At 35.1% G+C, this 20,151-nt stretch overlaps 1 protein-coding gene across 3 annotated transcripts in view; it reads right to left on the bottom strand.

The window, feature by feature from the left end:
* The window catches only part of OLA1 (Obg like ATPase 1), a 177,133-nt gene that overhangs the window by 140,451 nt on the left and 16,531 nt on the right, over positions 1-20,151 (bottom strand). For all 3 annotated transcript variants that reach the window (XM_057745501.1, XM_057745502.1, XM_057745503.1), the window contains exons 3-4: positions 8,532-8,675; positions 3,759-3,886 (exon numbers count right to left, since the gene is read on the bottom strand). In XM_057745501.1, the coding sequence (XP_057601484.1) occupies positions 3,759-3,886; positions 8,532-8,675 (272 nt within the window). The remainder of the gene's footprint in view (positions 1-3,758; positions 3,887-8,531; positions 8,676-20,151) is intronic.

Below are 20,151 nucleotides of genomic sequence, written 5' to 3'. Positions count from 1 at the left end.
CACACATACATATGTATATATGCATGTATAACTGAATCACTGTGCTGTACACCTGAAATTAATACAATATTGTAAATCAACTATATTTCAATAAAAAAATTTTTAAAGAAATTTAGAGACCTCAAAATAAATTAAAAAATAAAATGAAAAACAAATGTATGAAAAAAAAATTTAAAATGCTACTCAACTGAATAACTCCTGTAAACACTTTAATCTGCCCCCCCCCGCCCCCCAGCCAAGCCTCCATTCAAAACTTTATACTTAAGTCATCAGAGAAGAAAGTCCTTAATATATTGGACATGGTGAATCCCCAACTACTTTCCAGGATCTCTTCCATCACTCCTACTTCTTGTCATTCATCCTATCCATGCTGACAATTCTTTCACTGCGCTAGGGCCTTTGAAACAAGCCATTTACTCTGAATAATCAATCTCTCCTTTCCTCCTTCTGCTAACTTATTAGCTCTTACCCAATCTTTACCTCTCAGCAAAATCATCACTTCCTCAAGGTAACACCACACACCCACTCACACACATACTGTTTCCCTTCTCTGTACACAACTGGAGAATGACATCTAGTGTTTATGCGACCATTTATTCAGTGTCTGTCTCCTCCACTGGATTGTAAACTCCATGAGGGAGAGTCATTTCTGTTTTTATGCACCATTACATCCCTTAGCATCTAGCACACTAAAAAGAAGTGCTCCACAAATAATGTGTCAAATGAATAAGACAGAGTGGTCTAAAGATTTAAAGCCATTAGGAGGTACAAACAACTAGGTATTAAAATAAGTAAGTTACAAGGATGTAACATACTGTGCAGGGAATATAGTCAATATTTTATAATATCTTTATATAAAGTATAATACATAAAAATATTGAATCACTATATTGTACACCTGAAACTAATATTTTGTAAGTCAACTATACTTCAATCAAAAAAAAAAAGTGTTTGTTAAAATAACTAGATTCACAAGGTTAAAAAAAACATCTAAAGCCAAAGCAAACCTGTCAAAATAACTATTCACATTTAAAACAAATATAAATTTTTGATACAAGGTATATATTTACATCCATCTAATAACCAAGGGAAATAAACAAGGTGAGGGGAAAGTTAATTTTTAAAGATCAAACTGATGAAGAGAAACATAGCATTAATAAAAACTCAGTAACAAACCACAACTTGCCATTAAAAATTTTTTCTCTCCCTTTCCAGAAGTTCTAATGGAAAGCTTTAAAGTGCCCTGAACACACTAATATATGTCATCCTACACTGTCCCTTTCCTTAGTAGTTTAAACCAACTGTACAAAACAAAAATAGAGAAACTAAAAGATATAAACATAAAAAATGAATTTTTCCTCACCAAAATAAAAATGAAGAATTAAAACAAGTTTCAAATGGCTAAAAAGCAAATAACTAAACAATTCACAGGTATGTCTTTTTTTAAAGTCCAAATCCAATAATGTAATTACACATTTATTAATATAATTAATCAATGTTTATTTCCACCACTGGACTAGAAGCTTCATAAAACCTGACAATGTATTAGATTCTGCTACCCACTATATATTCTCAGCACCCAGAACAGAAAACATTTACTATCTAATTAACGAATATTAAATATACAAACAAATGAACTGCGTTTCTGGTGACTTTAAGACATTTGAAGAAAACAACCTTTGTAAAGAGTAATATTAAAGATAAATTTTTCTTTCACAATCACATTTAGTAATCTGCTGAAGATGAAAATATACCATAATTTGAAATTAAAGAATTCTCACCTTCCATAGCTTCAGAGTAATCACTTTATCCTTTTATTCTCTACAAGTCTTTTTTACTGCCTGTAATTCTACAAAGGTTTTTTTTTAATTCTTGTTATAAATATATCATTCTGTGCTCTGTGCACTATACAATATATACCATATTTCATCAATTCTAAGATGTATGTTTTCACAGTTTAATATTTTTGAAATAAATCACTATAAGAAAGCATGTTAGCCAGTTTAATTGGATCTTTTTTCCTTTCTTAACAACAATATCTTTGGCCTGAGTGCAGTGCAAGTAAAGTATGTATGCCCCTAACCAAACTTATTTTCCCCCTAAAGGTTAGAAAAACATATCAGATGAATATTATACAAGAGACAACAAAACCAAAGACTTTATGACATATACTAATGGTTTCAGGCTATTCTCAGGAACTTACCATCACCCTAAACTGCTCCAGTTCTGAAAATCTGAAGTCAAATATCCCTCTCTAACCACCCACTTACAGTCAACATACCTGTTTCTGAACCTCATCAAGAAATAGATTCATGAGTCTTCCACTTTTCAGTCTTTTCCTACTTTCTCTGCTACCCTATGGTAAGCTCTATCCCACTGATCAGTTCAATCACCCACACCCCAACCTTCAGTTCTCTTGACCTCATCCTCCTGTCACACCTGCCCTATTAATACTACTTTCTTAAAGACATCCCTATCTGGATGTCCCAGGTACATATTCAAAACATTGTCCCAAAGTGAACTTATTAACTCTCTCCCAAGACTTGCTACTCCTTCTATATTTAACATCTTAGTGAGTAGCATCAAGTCATTCAATTGGCCTGGTCCAGAAACCCAGGAGTCACACTTGATTGTACCCGCTCTTTGAAACTCTCACATCGGTCACCAGAACCACTGAAGAAACAAACTGTCAGGAAAACAGAGGCTTCCACCAATGTATAGACATTAGGTAACACTACTCAACATAACTGAATCCCGCCCCCCCACACACACACACAAACATATAATCTTATTCTTTGCCAAACCCTTCCAGAAGGTGTCTCCAAACCTTCATCCAAGTAAAGCTTCCTAGACCAGTGCTTCTCAAACTATCTGTCATGGGCTTTTGTAAAATATCATAAAAATGAATTACTAGGCAAATGAATTTTTTAAAAGACATACATAAATATACACACAATATTGTAATTAAATTCAAATGACCAAAAAATTACTCAAATTGCTATAAAATTTTCTAAATGCTCATTCTCAATTGCTTATAGTTATCTGTCAAAGGCCAGTAATAAACAAAAGCACTAAACCAGACCCCACCTCTAATCTGTTTCCTTCGTTTGCATTAATTTGCTCATTATAATATGATTACCATAAAGTACAGTCTTGACCTGAGCTTTAACCTAAAACTTTCTATTTTGTCAGAGAATTACTATGCCTTTGGCTCACTTTTGTAGTCAAAAGAACACAAACCAACACATAATTCTACTTATTTTCTCTTTGCTTTATATCCCTCTCTCCATTAAGGACTAGCTGATCTACAGTTTCTCCTTAATCTTTTCATCTCTAGTAAATAACCTGGATGCTTTTCTCTCCTCTGAAATAATAGAAACCCCACCTCTATCAATTCTGCCTTTTCAACACATGGAAAAGCAAAAATGCAGAAAAATTCCACAAGTTAAGAAAATTTCAAAATGCCTTTACAATCAGCAAAATTACTTCTGCATAGAAACGCTTCTCAATGGGTCTAATCCAGAATGGGATAAAATTCAATTAGAAAATGACAGCAACACAACATATACTTGCTATGGAATAAGCTTCATATGCAGAGGATACTTAACCACATTAAGTCAAAATTAACAAACAAATCCACAATTCACCTTGTGAAGCTACGCAAATCTTATTTTATTAACTATTAATTTTATTTGCACAATAATGGAAAGAAAACACAAATCATGATGAAATCAATCAACTAAATAAACTGTACTTACGTGTTAGATGAAAGATTCCATCACAGGCACTAATATGAGATAAAAAGGCATTTCCCAGGCCTTGCCCATTGTGAGCTCCTTTCACAAGGCCAGCAATATCCACTACATTTAGAAAAGCAGGAATTTTGCTGAAAAACAAAAGATGGTTTTTGTATAGAATAGTACTAAGAACCTGTTTATTAATCAAATGGCTTTCCCAATCATGTTACATGAATTAATTCTTTCCTTTCTAGGATAATGTTTATTAGACTTGTTTAAAAAAATTTAAACAAGAAATAATCTTTTGAAACATTAGGTCTGGGACTTCCCTGGTGGCCCAGTGGTTGAGAATTCTCCTGCCAATGCAGGGGACATAGGATCCACCCCTGGTCTGGGAAGATCCCACATGCAGTGGAACAACTAAGCCCGTGCGCCACAACTACTGAGCCTGCGCTCTAGAGCCCACGAGCCGCAACTACTGAGCCTGCATCTTGCAACCACTGAGCCCGCATGCCTAGAGCCCATGCTCCACAACAAGAAAAGTCACCACAATGAGAAGCTTGCACGTCGCAATGAAGAGTAGCCCCCACTCGCCACAACTAGAGAAAGCCTGTGTGCAACAACAAAGATCCTACACAGCCAAAAAAAAAAATAAAAAATTAGGACTTTCTTAGGGAAAACATTTTAAGCAGAATGGATGTTTTTATTGTGTCTCTAAAAACTAAAACTCATATCATTAATTTTATTATACTGTTCCACTGGCACATACACACGTACACAAAAGTAGAGGAGAACAGTTAAAGAGATACTGATACCAGACAAGGTAATCATCATAAAATGAGCCAATTTACTCAACAGATATTTTGTGCCAGGAACTGGACAAAGTGCTTTACATGTGTTATCATTCCAAAGTTCAAAGCAACTCTATAATGTGGATGTTATTTATTAAACCCACTTTAGAGATGAGGAAATTAAGCCTTAGAGGAGTTAAGATATCTGTTGCACACAGAATCACTCAGCTAATAGTGACAAAATACTTCAAATATAGGATATCTGGGTTTGCATTTAATCACCATATAGGTTTTACAGCCCCAAAATGCATGTAATGATGTGAACCAAATATCAGCATAGTAATAACCTAGTTGTTAACAACAGCAACAGAATTGGACAAAGTAAAGTAACAGTTAACACAAGTTAGAAAACAGGTTAAGAAAACCAGTCAGCCATGTAGAAATGGAGTAAATAAAGCTACTTACAATGTAATATGACAAAGGTATACAGAATATGTATTTATATATCCTTTGTCAATTTCCAAAGAGTATTTATTTTTCAGAATGTCAATCTTATTACATGATAAAATACAACATAAAAGTTCTCCAAAATAATTCCCTATTATCTGCATGGAAAATGAGTCCTTTTAAAATAATTGTTCCATAAAAAATTTTTATACAAATAGAAATTACTTGATAACTGTTACCAGCAAATCCAAAGAAAACATACATAAGATGTGGTTAAGTTTTTGGTGGATGCTGTGGTTGCCTCTCCAGCATCCTCTGCCACTGCTCCTGGTGACTATGTTGACTGTCATGTGACCAGCCATACCACCCCAGGGTAGCCGGAGCTTTGAAGAAGCTGGCTCTACACCTAACTCTAGAAGGGGGCGTGTAGCTTGTGCCTATATTAAGCAGTTTAATCTCTCCCCCAGGCACAAGTAATGATTCTAGGACCTTTGCCTTGCCCCATTTGCCTAGAAAGACTTCAGAGATTTGCCAGAGAGGATTAAGAGGGTCCTTCAATAGAAGCTCATCAGTCCTCTAACAGAGCTTCTAGAAGAAAACCCCTCTTCCTTCACTTTGAACATGGATGAGAAAGAATACAGTTCCAAGATCTGAGAGGCATCCTATGACTAAAGAGGAAGGCAATCTTATGACCAAGCTGATAAAGTAAAATGGAGATGGGGAACAAAGCCAGGTCCTTGATGACAAAACTGAAACAGACACTAAATACCATGCTACCTGTTACTAACTCAATAAATCAATTTTTAAGTCAATAATGTTAAGTGCAACGAAACTCATCTAAATAATATAATTTCTAACAACAAAACATATCACCATATGATAAATATAAATTACAGTCGCATAGATATGAGTGGAAAGGCCCTGAATTTGAAGTAAGAAGCCTTGGGTTCTAATCCTGACTGACATTAACTATCTGTGCGATCTTGGGCAAATCATTTCACCTTTCTGGGCTTCAGTTTCCTATCAGGAGGAAACCAGACAAGAAAATCTACAGCTCTGAGATTCTGTTTTCTAACGAAAATGAGTTCCTTAACTCTGATTCTTGATTTAAGGTCAGGATAAAGGTTTAAACCATTAATACGATATTTCAAAAAATAAAAACTTGAGACCTAATTCAAAGATTTTTTTATATATTGTACCAATGATTTTTAAGACTACTCTACGTTTTTAGACATTACAAAACTTTCTTGAGACTAAAATGATAAGGTTAAAAATCTTTTTAATCACTATAATAATATAATGAACACAGGATACCAAAAACATTTATAAGTCTTTCTTCAATAGAAACAGATGAAAATGATGAGGAGGATTTTTCTTCTATCAAACAAAAAACCTGAAAACTTGCAATATAACAGATAAGTTTGGGGTTGCAAGAAATACTATGAATTACTGTCAATTCTTCTTTATTTGCTTGACCAAAAAGAGGCAAAATTAAGTTATGGAAAAAATGAAGATGGGTTCCCATTCAATCTTTTTATCTCCATAAAGGCATTTAATCAATGTTTATCAGTAAAGGAAAAGCCAGAGAAATTTTGAGAAATTAATTCCCTCACTGCCTAAAATTTCAACAAATTTGAAATTCAGGAGCTTTATTATTGCTGTTGTTCTCGTCATCTCTCTGAAAAATTTCAGAGATGTCACATGACCACAAAGCCCCGCAGTGGCAAAGACTCACACAAGGAGAGAGTCAGAGTGGGCAGAGAAGGCAGCACAACAGCAGCTGGGGCCTGTACAAGGAAGGCATCTGGGCAGCAGAGCAGCCCAGCAGTAGGCAGGGCCCAAGCCAGAAGAGTGTCCAAAATGGGCAACAACCAGGTAGGTTCAAGAGATTTGCAACATGTAAAGGGACTGAGCAAATAAGCACATTATTGGGACAAATGAAGAAATCTAAATGGAATCTGTGAATTAGATGATAACGTTAGATCACTGTCAATGTCCTGATTATGATGGTTTACTGTGGTTATGTAGGAGAGTGTCTATATTTAGCAAATACAAACTGAGGAATTAAAGTGCAACGTGGCATCATGTCTGCAAGTTATTTTCAAAGGTTCAGAGAAATCCGAGTGAGAGGCATACAAGCATTCTACATATAATTCTGCAGCTTTTATATAAAATTGAAATCATGTAAAAATAAAAAGTTTTTAAAAAGGATGCAGAAGTCAGCTTGAGGAGCCAATTGGAGGGATATAATTTGAGCTATATCCAATGATTGTGACAGATTATAAGCAAGTGAGTAACACTGATATGAATAAATATATGAATGAATAAATGAAAACAAGAGAGCTCTTCTTACAGCAGAATGCCAACTAATAAATGAAGAAGAAATGGTGGAATTACAAAAGCATCATGTGACAATCATCATAGTAACAATTCATCAAAAAACCAACAGATGCTAAAACTAGAGGATGAAAGTAAGAGAAGTAAATAAATTTGGTATATATTCTGTAGTTAGAACTCATAGGAATTGCTGGTAGATTGGAAGCAGGGATGAGGAAAGAAAAGAATCAAGGATAAATCTTGGGCTTTAACAAGAAATAATAGTGCTATTTATTTTTTATAAATGTCTTGAGGAAGAACAAATTTGACAATAGGCAGGGTGAAATCTAGAAGTCCATTTTGGACATGTCAAGTCAGAGCCACCTGTTCAGTCATCTAAGTTTCAATGTTAAGGAGGTGGTTAGATATATGTCTGGAGTTCAACAGAGTTAAGGGCTAGAGACAAAAATTTGGGATTTATCAACCCATTCAAAATAGTGAAAAACTAAAAGCAAACTAAATTCTCAATAATATGGAAATGGTAAATAAACTGTGTACATTCATATAACTTAGTATTAAACTATTATATTAGAAATTATTATTTAAATCTGTAATTTTAATCTAGAAAAATATTAATAATACCCCAAGTAAAAAAATATCAAAAAGTATGGAAGGATCTACCTCCAAGGTATTTAAATCTATTATATCAAGGTAGAAGTATAGGTGATTTTTACTCCTCTCTTTATACATTTCCATATTGTCTGAACTTCCTACAATAAAACTGTATCATCTTATTTTTTCTAATTAAAGATATAATACATGCTTATTATAAAAACTTCAAACATAGAGAAATACAAGAAATAAAGAAAAAATGACCTAAAAATCCCATTCCCCAGAGATAATCATCAATTAGTTTGTGATCTTCAGTTCATATATTTTTCTATGAATACACACATACATGTATCATTTTACTTGAGTGGAATCACATAACACAGACTAATTACTCCCTTCACTTCACACTCCCCAGAAAAAACTAACTGCAACGTTAACAGTGGATATATCCTTCCTCACCCTTCTCCAGTTTCTACATTACTTTTATAATCACTCAAAACAATAATGCTATATTAATTTTGAAAAAACAACACAAGCCTTCTACATGATTTTAAATATATCACCTACATATATTTACTCAGTCTATACAGGGCCACCACATGAACAATGGCATAAAGATTTTTCTTACCTTGCTGGTTTGTGGTACTGGCAAAGAAAGTCAAACCTTTCATCTGGCACAGGTACTCTGCTCTCATTAGGATCAATAGTGCAGAATGGGAAGTTTTCTGCTGAAGCTTGACTATTAGTTAAAACATTGAAGAAAGTAGATTTCCTAAAATGAATAAAAATTATTTCAATCAATCCTTAGGCTAACACTGAGAAACATTTATCTCACTCTAATTTCAATGTTCAAAATCCAGGAGGATTATAAAACCAATCCGGAAAGGTTGGGGGGGGGATACATTTTTACTAACAGAAATGAATGAAATTTACAACAATGTAGCTTATGATTTACAATTAGGTTATGCTCCTATCTCAGTCTATTTGGAACATGAAAAGCATCTCCCCACAGAATCTTTGTTATAAATGGTAACTAGTTTCACATCACACCACAAAATCTATTTTACTCCTAAAGTACCTGGAATACCAGTATCATTTCACCTATATCTAATAGAATCTTCTCTGGCATAAATGTAGAGGTGTGTATTTAGTTAGGTCAACTACTTTCCAAGCCTCCTGAATTGGGAGACAGATGCTAATTGTCTAAGAGGAAATGGGAGTTTGGAGCTCAGACTCCCTACCGATTGGTAGTGCATAAGGATTACTGGTAATCTACAACTGTGAATTGTGGATTATAAAAGTCAAAGTGTGAATTTTTTCCAAGGTATAACTTTAATCAAGGAAAAGCTATTAATAATGAATAAATTGTTCACTAATTTTCTATTCTCTGATTCTTATCAGGTAATACACACTCCAAGAATGCCAACTTGTATTACTATTCTCTCTTTTCCAAACACTTAAGGTAAAAAATGTCTATTAGATGAGATCTAACCCTATATTCATCATTAGTTCTTCCGATTGAACTTTTAAATCAGAGAACCAGTCCTTTTAAAAAAAAAAAAAAAAAAAAAAACCTCTGAGACCCTTTTGAAAGCATAATGAACAAAAGGCAACAAGGGAGGCTTACCTAATGAGAAGTATGGTTTAGCAACGATATATTAACTTGAACCTGCCCATACATCTTTAAGATACTGTTCTTATATCACATTTAGACTAAATATTCCAGATTAAAGTGAAAAAGTTTCCAAAAAGAGCCACTTAAATCATTACTGGTTGCTTAGAGCACCACTGGTCAAATCAGTAGCTTTCAAATGCTTGTCTATAATAGACTTAGCTGAGAATTTAAAGGCATGCACTACCAGGCCTCTTTCCAGATTTGGTGTATGCCCCAGTATTTTAACTCAGCTAACAACGCACTGAATAATACTGACTGTTGTAGAATTTATATTGGTAACCTCTAAAAGCCTGGTAACAATCCCAGCACTCTCAGAATGATAATTAAGAGGAAATCACTAGTTCCTATAGAGCTAGCTTTTCATTTCAATACTGTTAAGATAAATGTCACAGTACTTAAATTAAAAGTCTGTATATTTATCAGGTTATAGTCCATCTATTTGAAGAAAGACCCTGAAGATTAATACATTTTAAAAATTAACATATATAATAAGGCAGATAATTTTTAAAAAGAGAACGTACATTCAGGCTATGATCTTTAAGTGCTATGTCCATTAAAAATAACGAGGATTTCTTGGAGAAATGAATAGTTCCAGGTCTGGGACCAGAAATATACAAGATGAATCTCAAACAATTTTTCCAAGGGAAAACAAGGAACCTATTAAAGGCCAGAGAGACCTATCAAAAGCACTCTGGAGCCAATTTGAATAGGCCCATGGGCCAAAGATGGGTCAATATGAGCATCTTTAAGATAGCTACAATGGACTGTAACAAACCAAATACATACCCATGAGCTATTAATAATTCTCAATAAAACAAAATCAAAAAAAGAAAAAAAAACCCTCTCTGGCTACTTTTCAATGATGCTAGGTGATTAATTGATTATTTCGATGATTGTTAAGTAAAACATTCATTGTCTTTCCTATATAAACTCTTTGTTAGAGTAACAAAGAGTTGGTGAAGAGAAGATTCTTTTATAGACATATTCCAGCCAATAAATGAAAGAAGAATAAAAAACTCAGAATAGCACCATTTTGCAACCATTAAGGAACTAATGGATTTGGGTAATTATCACCAATGACAGTTAACTGCCCCCCCCAACCCAAAAGTACCTCCTAACAAAATTATGTACACCATCTTTCAAGTATTCCTGACAAAAATTATAAGATCAAAAATTATCTGATACTTATCTGATCAAGCCTTTAGATATGACTATCACTTAACAGGAAATACAGAGAACAACATATTAAATGACACCACATAGATGCAACTAACAAAATTCAGACTTTGGAAAATTCTGTAAGACAAACAACCAGATTTCTCTAACAAGTCAACTGGTGGAGAGAGGAGATTCTGCTTCTGGGTGAGATGCAAAAGCTAACAGCAGACTAGAACTCTCACTCAGAACCAGAAAAGCCATATAAATACAGAATATAGAAAGTATCTATTTGAAGGCGCTAAGAATCTGGAAATGGGACATTTGCCCATTCGAGGCAAAGTAAGGCAGCCAAGAACCCAGGCTTTACACTCATGAAAGCTGATGTTGTAGGACAGGGAACCCAGCAACAAATTAGGAGAAGACTTGGAGGATGGACCTCAAGAACAGACCAGTTTTCCCCTCAGGAACAATCCACAAGTCCTTATTTATTGAAAATATAACTAAAGGAAATTCCCTGGACGTCCAGTGGTGAGGACTCTGTGCTTCCACTGCCGAGGGCAGAGATTTGATCTCTGGTCGGGAAACTAAAATCCCACAAGCTGTGTGGTGTGGCCAGACAATAAAAATAAAAAATAAAAATGTAACTAAAGGACTGTATACCTGCAATGAAAATGTTACAAAATAATGGTACAATAAAAATACTTCAAGGAAAATTTAAATGTATTAATTAATCCACTTATAGGACATCTGTGCCCCTCTTGGGGGACAAAAAAAGTACAGCTGTATTTTTGTACACTGCAGATAAAAACCTGCTCGTCGCTATCACCACAGTCACAGTGATTGTAATAGAAAAAGGCCACAGGGAGTTCATGGAGTTATTTTCAAATTTATTGGTATTGTTAAATATTGCATTTTGACTGCCTACATGGACAAAAAGATGTTTCATAATAAAGAGAAAAAGGTTATCCCTTAAAACATATATTATACAGTAAAAATATAAAAAAGAAAGCCCCATTATCTCTTAGGCCAAAAAAATTCTGACATTCAGTCAAACTAAATTGGAAGACATCTTCATTTTCACAGATCACCTTGTCTTGGACATGATCTTAAATTTCATAAAGTCCAAGTCATCTGTACCTTCCAATAGCTTTGTAAGTACAAAAAAGTAAAAAGGAAGAAGGAAAAAGAAAATTTTCTAAAGATTATTAGTACAGGCTTCAGTGGCAAGTTAAGACATTATGATCTATTCAAATCTATTAAAAGAGGAGACTTGCAAAAGCAAAGAATTTTAAAGTTTTGGCTTAAATTGGAGTGTTAACCCCATAAGGCTTTTTGTGAAGTAAGGATTTTATACACACACACACACATTCTAATCCCTTAAGGTTATTTCTGAAGCTTGAAAGTATAAGATTCGAAATCGTAGGGATCTCTCTTATGCAAGAAGAGGTTTACAAATGGATGGCTAGTGGGAAGCTGCAGCACAGCACAGGTAGATCTACGCTTTGTGATGACTCAGAGGGGTGGGATAGGGAGGGGATATGGGGATGTATGTACACATATAGCTGATTCACTTTGCTGTACTTGTACAGCAGAAACAAACACAACATTGCAAAGCAATTATACTCCAATAAAGATCTGAAAAAAGGAAAAAACAGGTTTACGTAAATATTATTTCAGCAATGATATCATAAAAAAGAGGGGGGCTAGACATATTGTATGCCCCCTCCACTTAAGACCTAAATACTTTATTTTTGAAATTATATATTTTACTGTAATAAATAAATCTGACTGAATGTTTTATCTAAAACTTTATGCAAAATTACAACATGTATAGGGAAATCAGGATACCAATGCAAATTCCTCCAGCATTCTGAATTAACTATTCATACGACACACATCCAAAAGCATGGAAAAAAGTAGAATGTTCTTTCAAAATGTGTTGAATTTAGATATAACTAAACTGTTAAAAAGTATCTAGCTGCTAGATACAGAAATAAAAATTACAGAAACAAATTCCAATGTGTGTATACATGAGTTAATATAACCACATATGTTTCCTAACTCTAGCAGGTGAGAGGACCTACAAGCAGTAACACCCCAGCAGTAGGATCATATCTAGAGCCCAGATCTTAGTTTCTAAATACCATTCTTCAATAAAAGAAACCAAGGCTCTCTGGAGACATGGCTGGGACAGGAACAATACAGTATTAGCCTGAAATGTATAGTGTCAGAGAGTAAGGAAATGCTTGAAAAGAGAAGGAAAGGAAAAACAACAACAACAGGAAAAAAAGAAAGGGAAAAAACAAAAAGAGAGGAAAAAAAAAAGGTGGAGGTATGTCAAAAGGACATAAGAGGCAACATGAAGAAGCTTCCAATGACCAAATCTGAACAATCTGAGCAACAAAATAAATACTGGTAATAGTGGATTAAAACCCAAAGAATAAAAAAAATTTCACTGAGTCTAAATAGAACTATATAAATGATTGAATAAATAACTAAATGTAGGGGAAAACACAAATCTTCCTTACAGACGAATTCCAAAAAATAAATGTAAAAGGAATAAGGGAAGTAGAAAAATTACCATTAGAACACCACACTAATAAATGTTGCAGGCAAAATCCACTAAGGAGTGATAAAGTTTAGCTGGGGAAACTTTAAGAAGAAACAGAATATTTAAATAGCCTCAAAATATCTTTCCCCCATAGTATTAGTTAATTACTGTGGTGGTTTTAACAAATGCCCACAAATTCTTTGATACTCATTCCTTCAGGAGGTGAAGCTTAATTCCCCTCCCCTTGAGCATGGGTTGGACTTAGTGACCTGCTTCTAATGAACAGAATATCAAAAAGAAAAAAAAATAATTTTACAGTGGAGAAATCTGGTGGACACCATCTTAACCAAGTGATCAAGGTTAACATCACCAGTCATAAATCATGTTGCTATCATATAGCTCCTCAATATGACACAATGAGAAAGGCACTTCACTTCCATAGTGTTCTTCCCAAAATCCATAGCATGATTCCTGATATCAAAATATATTATAAAACTACAGTAACCCAAACAATGCAAAACTGGCATAAAGATAGACACATATACCAGTGGAATATAAGAGAGAGCCCAGAAATAAATCCTCCCACATACAGTCAAATAATCTTTGACAAGCGTATCAAGACCACACAATGGGGAAAAGACATTCCCTTCAATAAATGACACAGAAAACTGGATAGCCACATGCAAAGGAATGAAGACCTTTACCTCACACCATATACAAAAATTAACTTAAAATGGATTACAGACCTAAAGGGAGAGCCTAAAACTATAAAACTCACAGAAGGAAATGTACAGGAAAAGCTTTGTGACACTGCACTTGGCAATTATTTCTGAGATATGACACCAAAAGGACAGGCAACAAAAGCAAATTCAGAAAAAAAATGAGACTACATCAAACTTAAAAACTGCACGTCGAAAGAAACAACAGAGTGAAAGGCAACCTATGAAACAGAAAACAATAACTGCAAATCACGTCTGATAAAGAGTTAATATCCAGAATATATAAAGAACTCCTATAACTCAACAACAACAAAAGTAACTTTAAAAAGAAATATTAAAAATGGGCAAAGAACCTCAATAGACACTTCTCCAAAGATAAACAAATCACCAAGAAACATATGAAAAGATGCTCACCATCACCAATTATCAGGAAAATGCAAATCAAAACCACAATGAGGCCTTTCAGCCGGAACTGCCATCTTCCAGTAATTTGCCAAAATGACCAACACAAAGGGGAAGAGGAAGGGCACCCACTACATGTTCTCTAGGCCTTTTAGAAAACATGGAGTTTTTCCTTTGGCCATATACATTGGAATCTAAAGAAAGGTGATATTGTAGATCTCAAGGGAATGGGCACTGTTCAAAAAGGAATGCCCTACAAATGTTACCATGGCAAAACTGAAAGAGTACAATGTTATCCAGCAATGCTGTTGGCATCATTGTAAACAAACCACTTAAGGGCAAAATTCTTTTTTTTTTAAGGGCAAGATTCTTGCCAAGAGAATTAATGTGCGTATCAAGCGCATTAAGCACTCTAAGCACTCTAAGAGATAGCTTCCTAAAACATGTGAAGGAAAATGATGAGAAAAAGAAGGAAGCCAAAGAGAAGGCTACTTGGGTTCAGCTGAAGCACCAGCCTGCTCTACCCAGAGAAGCATACTTCATGAGAACCAACGGAAAGGTGCCTGAACTGTTGGAGCCCATTCCCTATGAGTTCATGGCATAACGGGTGTAAACAAAATAAAAGACCCTAGACTATTAAAAAAAAAAAAAACCCACAATGAGGTATCACCTCACACCCACTGGGATGGTCACTATCAAAAAAACTGAAAACAACAAGCGTTGGCCAAGATGTACAGAAACTGGAACTCTGGTACACTGTTGGTGAAGTGTAAAATGGTGCAGCTGCTATGGAAAACAGTATGAAAGTTTCTCAAAATTCTGAAAATGGAATTACTATGTGATTCAGCAACTCCACTTCAGAGTATTTACCCAAAATAATTAAAAGCAGGATCTCAAAGTGATATTTGCACACCCATGTTCACTGCAGCATTATTCACAATAATCAAAAGGTGGAAGCAGCCCTAATGTCTATCGACAGAGGAATGGATAAAGAAAAACTCCTCAGCATGAGAAAACGTCAAACTGGAATTGAGAGACATTATACAAAATACCTGATTAGTACTTTTCAAAAGTAAATAAAGTGTTTTGTGACCTTTAAAAGGCCTGTACTGGAAAAGAAAAAGGACATCAGTGGGAAAACTGCTGAAATCCAAATAAAGTCTATAGTTAATAGTAAATAATAAATGAGAAAAAAAAATTCTGAAATTATATAATACAGCAACAGTGACCAGAATTCTGAAAAAGAAACAATGAAAATTAAACGATTTAACAGAATGTAAATTATGAAGTACTTTTAAGGCACACAATTACTGTTGATAACAGGAAAGAGTCAGTGGGAGAGCAGATCAGTTGTCCAAAAGATTATTCAAAACACATTGAAAAAGAAACCAAATAATTCCCAAGCCACAAATTTCCATGAAGGAGCAGGCATCCCGCAATACTGACAAGTATACAATAACATTTAAGTTCATTTAAATAGTATTTGAAATTTTGCTTCCCCTTCTATTTATGAAACTGCCCTCCTGACACAAAGTGCTAGGAAATCAGATAAAACATATGAAATAACAGTTTTCAAACAGAGGACAGTATGCAGCACAGGAGACTGTGTTCCCTGAAAGAACAACAAATGAACTAAGCTCTAAAACTGCCCTAGCCTACTGCCTACAAAGCCACAACACAGGGAGGGGGAACCAACAGAACCTGGCAGTCATGCCAAGTTAAAGAGACTGAGATGAGACTTTGAGGACAGTATACTAGAAAGGAAGCAGCTGCACAGAGAGAGGGCTCTGGAGATAAGCAGAAGGTATCTTCAAGAATATGGCTGGGGCTTCCCTGGTGGTGCAACGGTTAAGAATCTGCCTGCTAATGCAAGGGACACGGATTCGAGCCCTGGTCCAGGAAGATCCCACATGCTGCGGAGCAACTAAGCCCATGCGCCACAACTACTGAGCCTGCACTCTAGAGCCCGCGAGCCATAATTACTGAGCCTATGTGCCTATGTGCCCGCACACCAAGAGCCTGTGCACTAGAAGAAAAGCCACTGCAATGAGAAGCCCGCACACCACAACAAAGAGTAGCCCCCACCCTCTGCAATTAGAGAAAGCCCACACGCAGCAACGAAGACCCAACGCAGCCAAAAATAAAAGAAATAAGTAAATTTACAAAAAAAAGAATATGGATGAGTAATATTTGTACATGAGTACAAATATATGGAGTATAGTCTCCAAAGGCCAGGAGAAAAAAAACAACCAAAAGCAGCACAGTGAACAATTCTCAGGTTCACACAGAACTTAGAATGGTTCACATGCCTACCAGCCAGAGCAGAAAAAGATATAATAATATATGGAACTTGGATAAGAGTCCTTGAAGAGTCACATCTTAGTATGAAAGCTAAAGTGGCACCACAGCAAAATATACTATGAACTCATCATAAGAAAAAATAATAAAAAGCCTCAAAACAACCAAAATGATACACAAAAACTAAATTCCAGAACAAAATCCAACAGTCATTACAGGAATACTATAACATTCAGCACTCAACATAAAATTCAGCATCTGGAATCCCATAAAAATTAAGAGGCATGCAAAGAAGCAGGAAAATACAGACCAAAATCAGAATAAAAGTCAATAAATACAAACAAACCCAGTAATGATAGAGATGATGGAATTAGCAGGTGAAGACCTTAAAATAAATGTTATAGATCTTTTTAAATTTTTCTGAAGGATGTAAAGATAACTATGAAGACAATGAGGAATTAAGTGAAAATATGAAAACTATCCAGACAGAACTACTACATAAAAAATACAATACCTGAAAAAAATGACATTGAAATGAAACACACTGGATGTGGCTAACTGCAGATCAGACACTGCAGAAAAGATCAGCGAACATGAAGACAGAGCAATAGAAACTATCAAATGAAGCACAAGGAAAACTAAGATTAGACAAAAAAATAACCAGAGCTTCAGGAGACTATTATTTAGAGGATTAACTTATATATAATTAGTCTCTAAAGGAGAGGAAGGGAAAGGGGGAAGGGGGAAAAAAGCATTTGAAGAAATACTGGCCAAATATTTTACAAATTTAATGAAAATCATAAAATCACAAAACTAAAATCTCAACAGACCCCAAGCAAAAGAGGCATGAGGAAAACAACACCAATACATATGAAAATCAAATTTCTGAAAACCAGTAGTAAAAAGTTTAGAGAAAGCCATAGGGAACAACAACAATAACAAAAAAAACATTATGTACAGAGAAACCAAGATAATAATGACAACAGACTTCTCATTAGAAAGCTAGAAGCAAACAGAAGATACCTTCAAAGTGCTGAAAGAAAAACTGTTCCTGGACTTCCCAACGAACATCTTTCCAAAATGAAGGCATAATAAGCACAGGAAAAGATGCTCAACATTGTTAGGCATCAAGGAAATGCAATTCAAAACTACAATAAGACACCACTTCACACCTTGGCTATAATCAAAAAGATGACAACAATCAAAGAGACCGCAAATAACAACCGCTGGCAAGGACGTGGAGGAAAAGGAACCCTGTATACTGCTGGTGGGAATGTAAACTGGCACAATCACTGTGGACAACAGTATGGAAGTTCCTCAAAAAACTAAAGCTAGAACTACAATGTGATCCAGCAATTCCACCCTTGGGTACATATCCAAAGAAAATGAAAACACTAATTCAAAAAGTTACATGCACACCAATGTTCATAGCATCATTATTTACAATAGCCAAGATACACACACACACACACACACACAGGAATACTACTCAGCCATGGAGGGAGGGAGGGAGGGAGGAATTTCACCATTCGCAACAATGTGGATGGACCTAGAGGGTATTATGCTTAGTGAAATAAGTCAGGCAGAGAAAGACAAATTACTGTATGTTACCATTTATATGTGGAATCGAAAAAACAAATCAGTGAATATAACAAAAAAGAAACAGACTCACAGATGAAGATAATGAGGAATGAAAAAAATATAAAAACTATCCAGACAGAACTATTGTATAAAAAATACAATATGTGGGCTTCCTAGGTGGTGCAGTGGTTGAGAATCTGCCTGCCAATGCAGGGGACACGGGTTCGATCCCTGCTCCAGGAAGATCCCACATGCCATGGAGCAACTAAGCCCGTGCACCACAACTACTGAGCCTGCGCTCTAGAGCCCGTGAGCCACAACTATTGAGCCCATGTGCTGCAACTACTGAAGCCCACGCACCTATAGCCTGTGCTCCGGCAACGAGAGAAGCCACGGCAATGAGGAACCCGCACACCACAACAAAGTGTAGCCCCCACTCAGCACAACTAAAAAAAAAAGAAAGCCTGCACACAGCAAAAAAGACCCAACACAGCCAATAAAATAAATAAATAAGTAGATAGATGGATAGATAGATAGATAGATAGATAGATAAAAATACAATATGTGAGATAAAATGAAATCAAAATGAAGATATAGAGAACAAAACAGTGGTTATCAATGGGGACAGGGAAAGAGGGCACTGGCAAGATAGGGGTAGCGGAGTAAGGGGTACAAACTAATATGTATAAAATAAATAAGGCTATACTGTACAGTACAGGTGATATAGCCAATATTTTATAATAACTATAAATGAAGTATAATCTATAAAAATTTTGAATCACTATCTTGCATACCTGAAAACTAATATAATATTGTAAATTAACTATACCTCAATCTAAAAAATGTTTAATAAATTAATAACAAGCATTGGTGAGAATGTGAAGAAAGTAGAACCCACATATTTTACTGGTAGGAACACAGAATGACACACTGGCTTTGGAAAAGCTTGGCAGTTCCTCAAACAGTTAAATACACGGTCACATACAACCCAGAAATTCTACTGCTAGGTATACACCCAAGAGAGATGAAAACATGTTAACACAAAAACTTGTTTATTCCAAAGCTGGGACAGAGAAAGTACAAAATAAGCATGGAACACAACGTGGACAGAAAGCAGAAAATACTCAAAAAATAAAGGACACATCAAAAGGAATACGAGTGAACAGGAAGGCTCCCGATGGCCAAATCTGGGCAATTTGAGTGACAAAATAAATAACAACAGTAATGCATTATAACCAACAAAGTAAAAACTGATCCTGATACAAACAAATTATAAGTAATTTACAAACAAATTATAAGTAATTTACATGAATAAATGGGGGGGTTCTTATTTACAATAGAATTCTATACAATAGAATTTCCATTGTTCCTTCTATAAATTGTTCCCTCTATAAATGTAGAAGAACAATACAAATTTAAAAATCACCACTTGGTAAACACCACAATAATAACTATTTCAAACAAGAATCATTAAGACATGCCAAAATTGGGGGGCGAAAGTATGAGAAATACAACATTTACATAATTTCAAAGTATCTCGCTACAAGATATATTTATTAATTGTAATGGAAAATATAGAAATTTGTCACACCTTCTTAGATCAGTGATCAAAGTTAACATCACAGGAACAAATCAACATTGTGTGCTTCCTGATATAAGGTACTAAGAATTTAAGAAGCACGTGTCACTTCTGCATCCAAAAATGCATAATTTGAATTCAATCACAAGGAAATGTTAGATAAACCCCAAGGTTTAAGGGCCCACCATAGTGGTCAGCACTCCTCAAAAGTGTCATGGACATGAAAGACAAAGTGAGAAACTGTTCCAGATTAAAGGAAACTAAGAAGACAGCAACAATTAAATG

Source organism: Hippopotamus amphibius, chromosome 8 (genome assembly GCF_030028045.1).
Source record: "Hippopotamus amphibius kiboko isolate mHipAmp2 chromosome 8, mHipAmp2.hap2, whole genome shotgun sequence".
Classification (NCBI taxonomy): domain Eukaryota; kingdom Metazoa; phylum Chordata; class Mammalia; order Artiodactyla; family Hippopotamidae; genus Hippopotamus; species Hippopotamus amphibius.
Note: the sequence above shows the minus strand (reverse complement) of the source record. Positions and strands in the feature narration are given on the sequence as shown.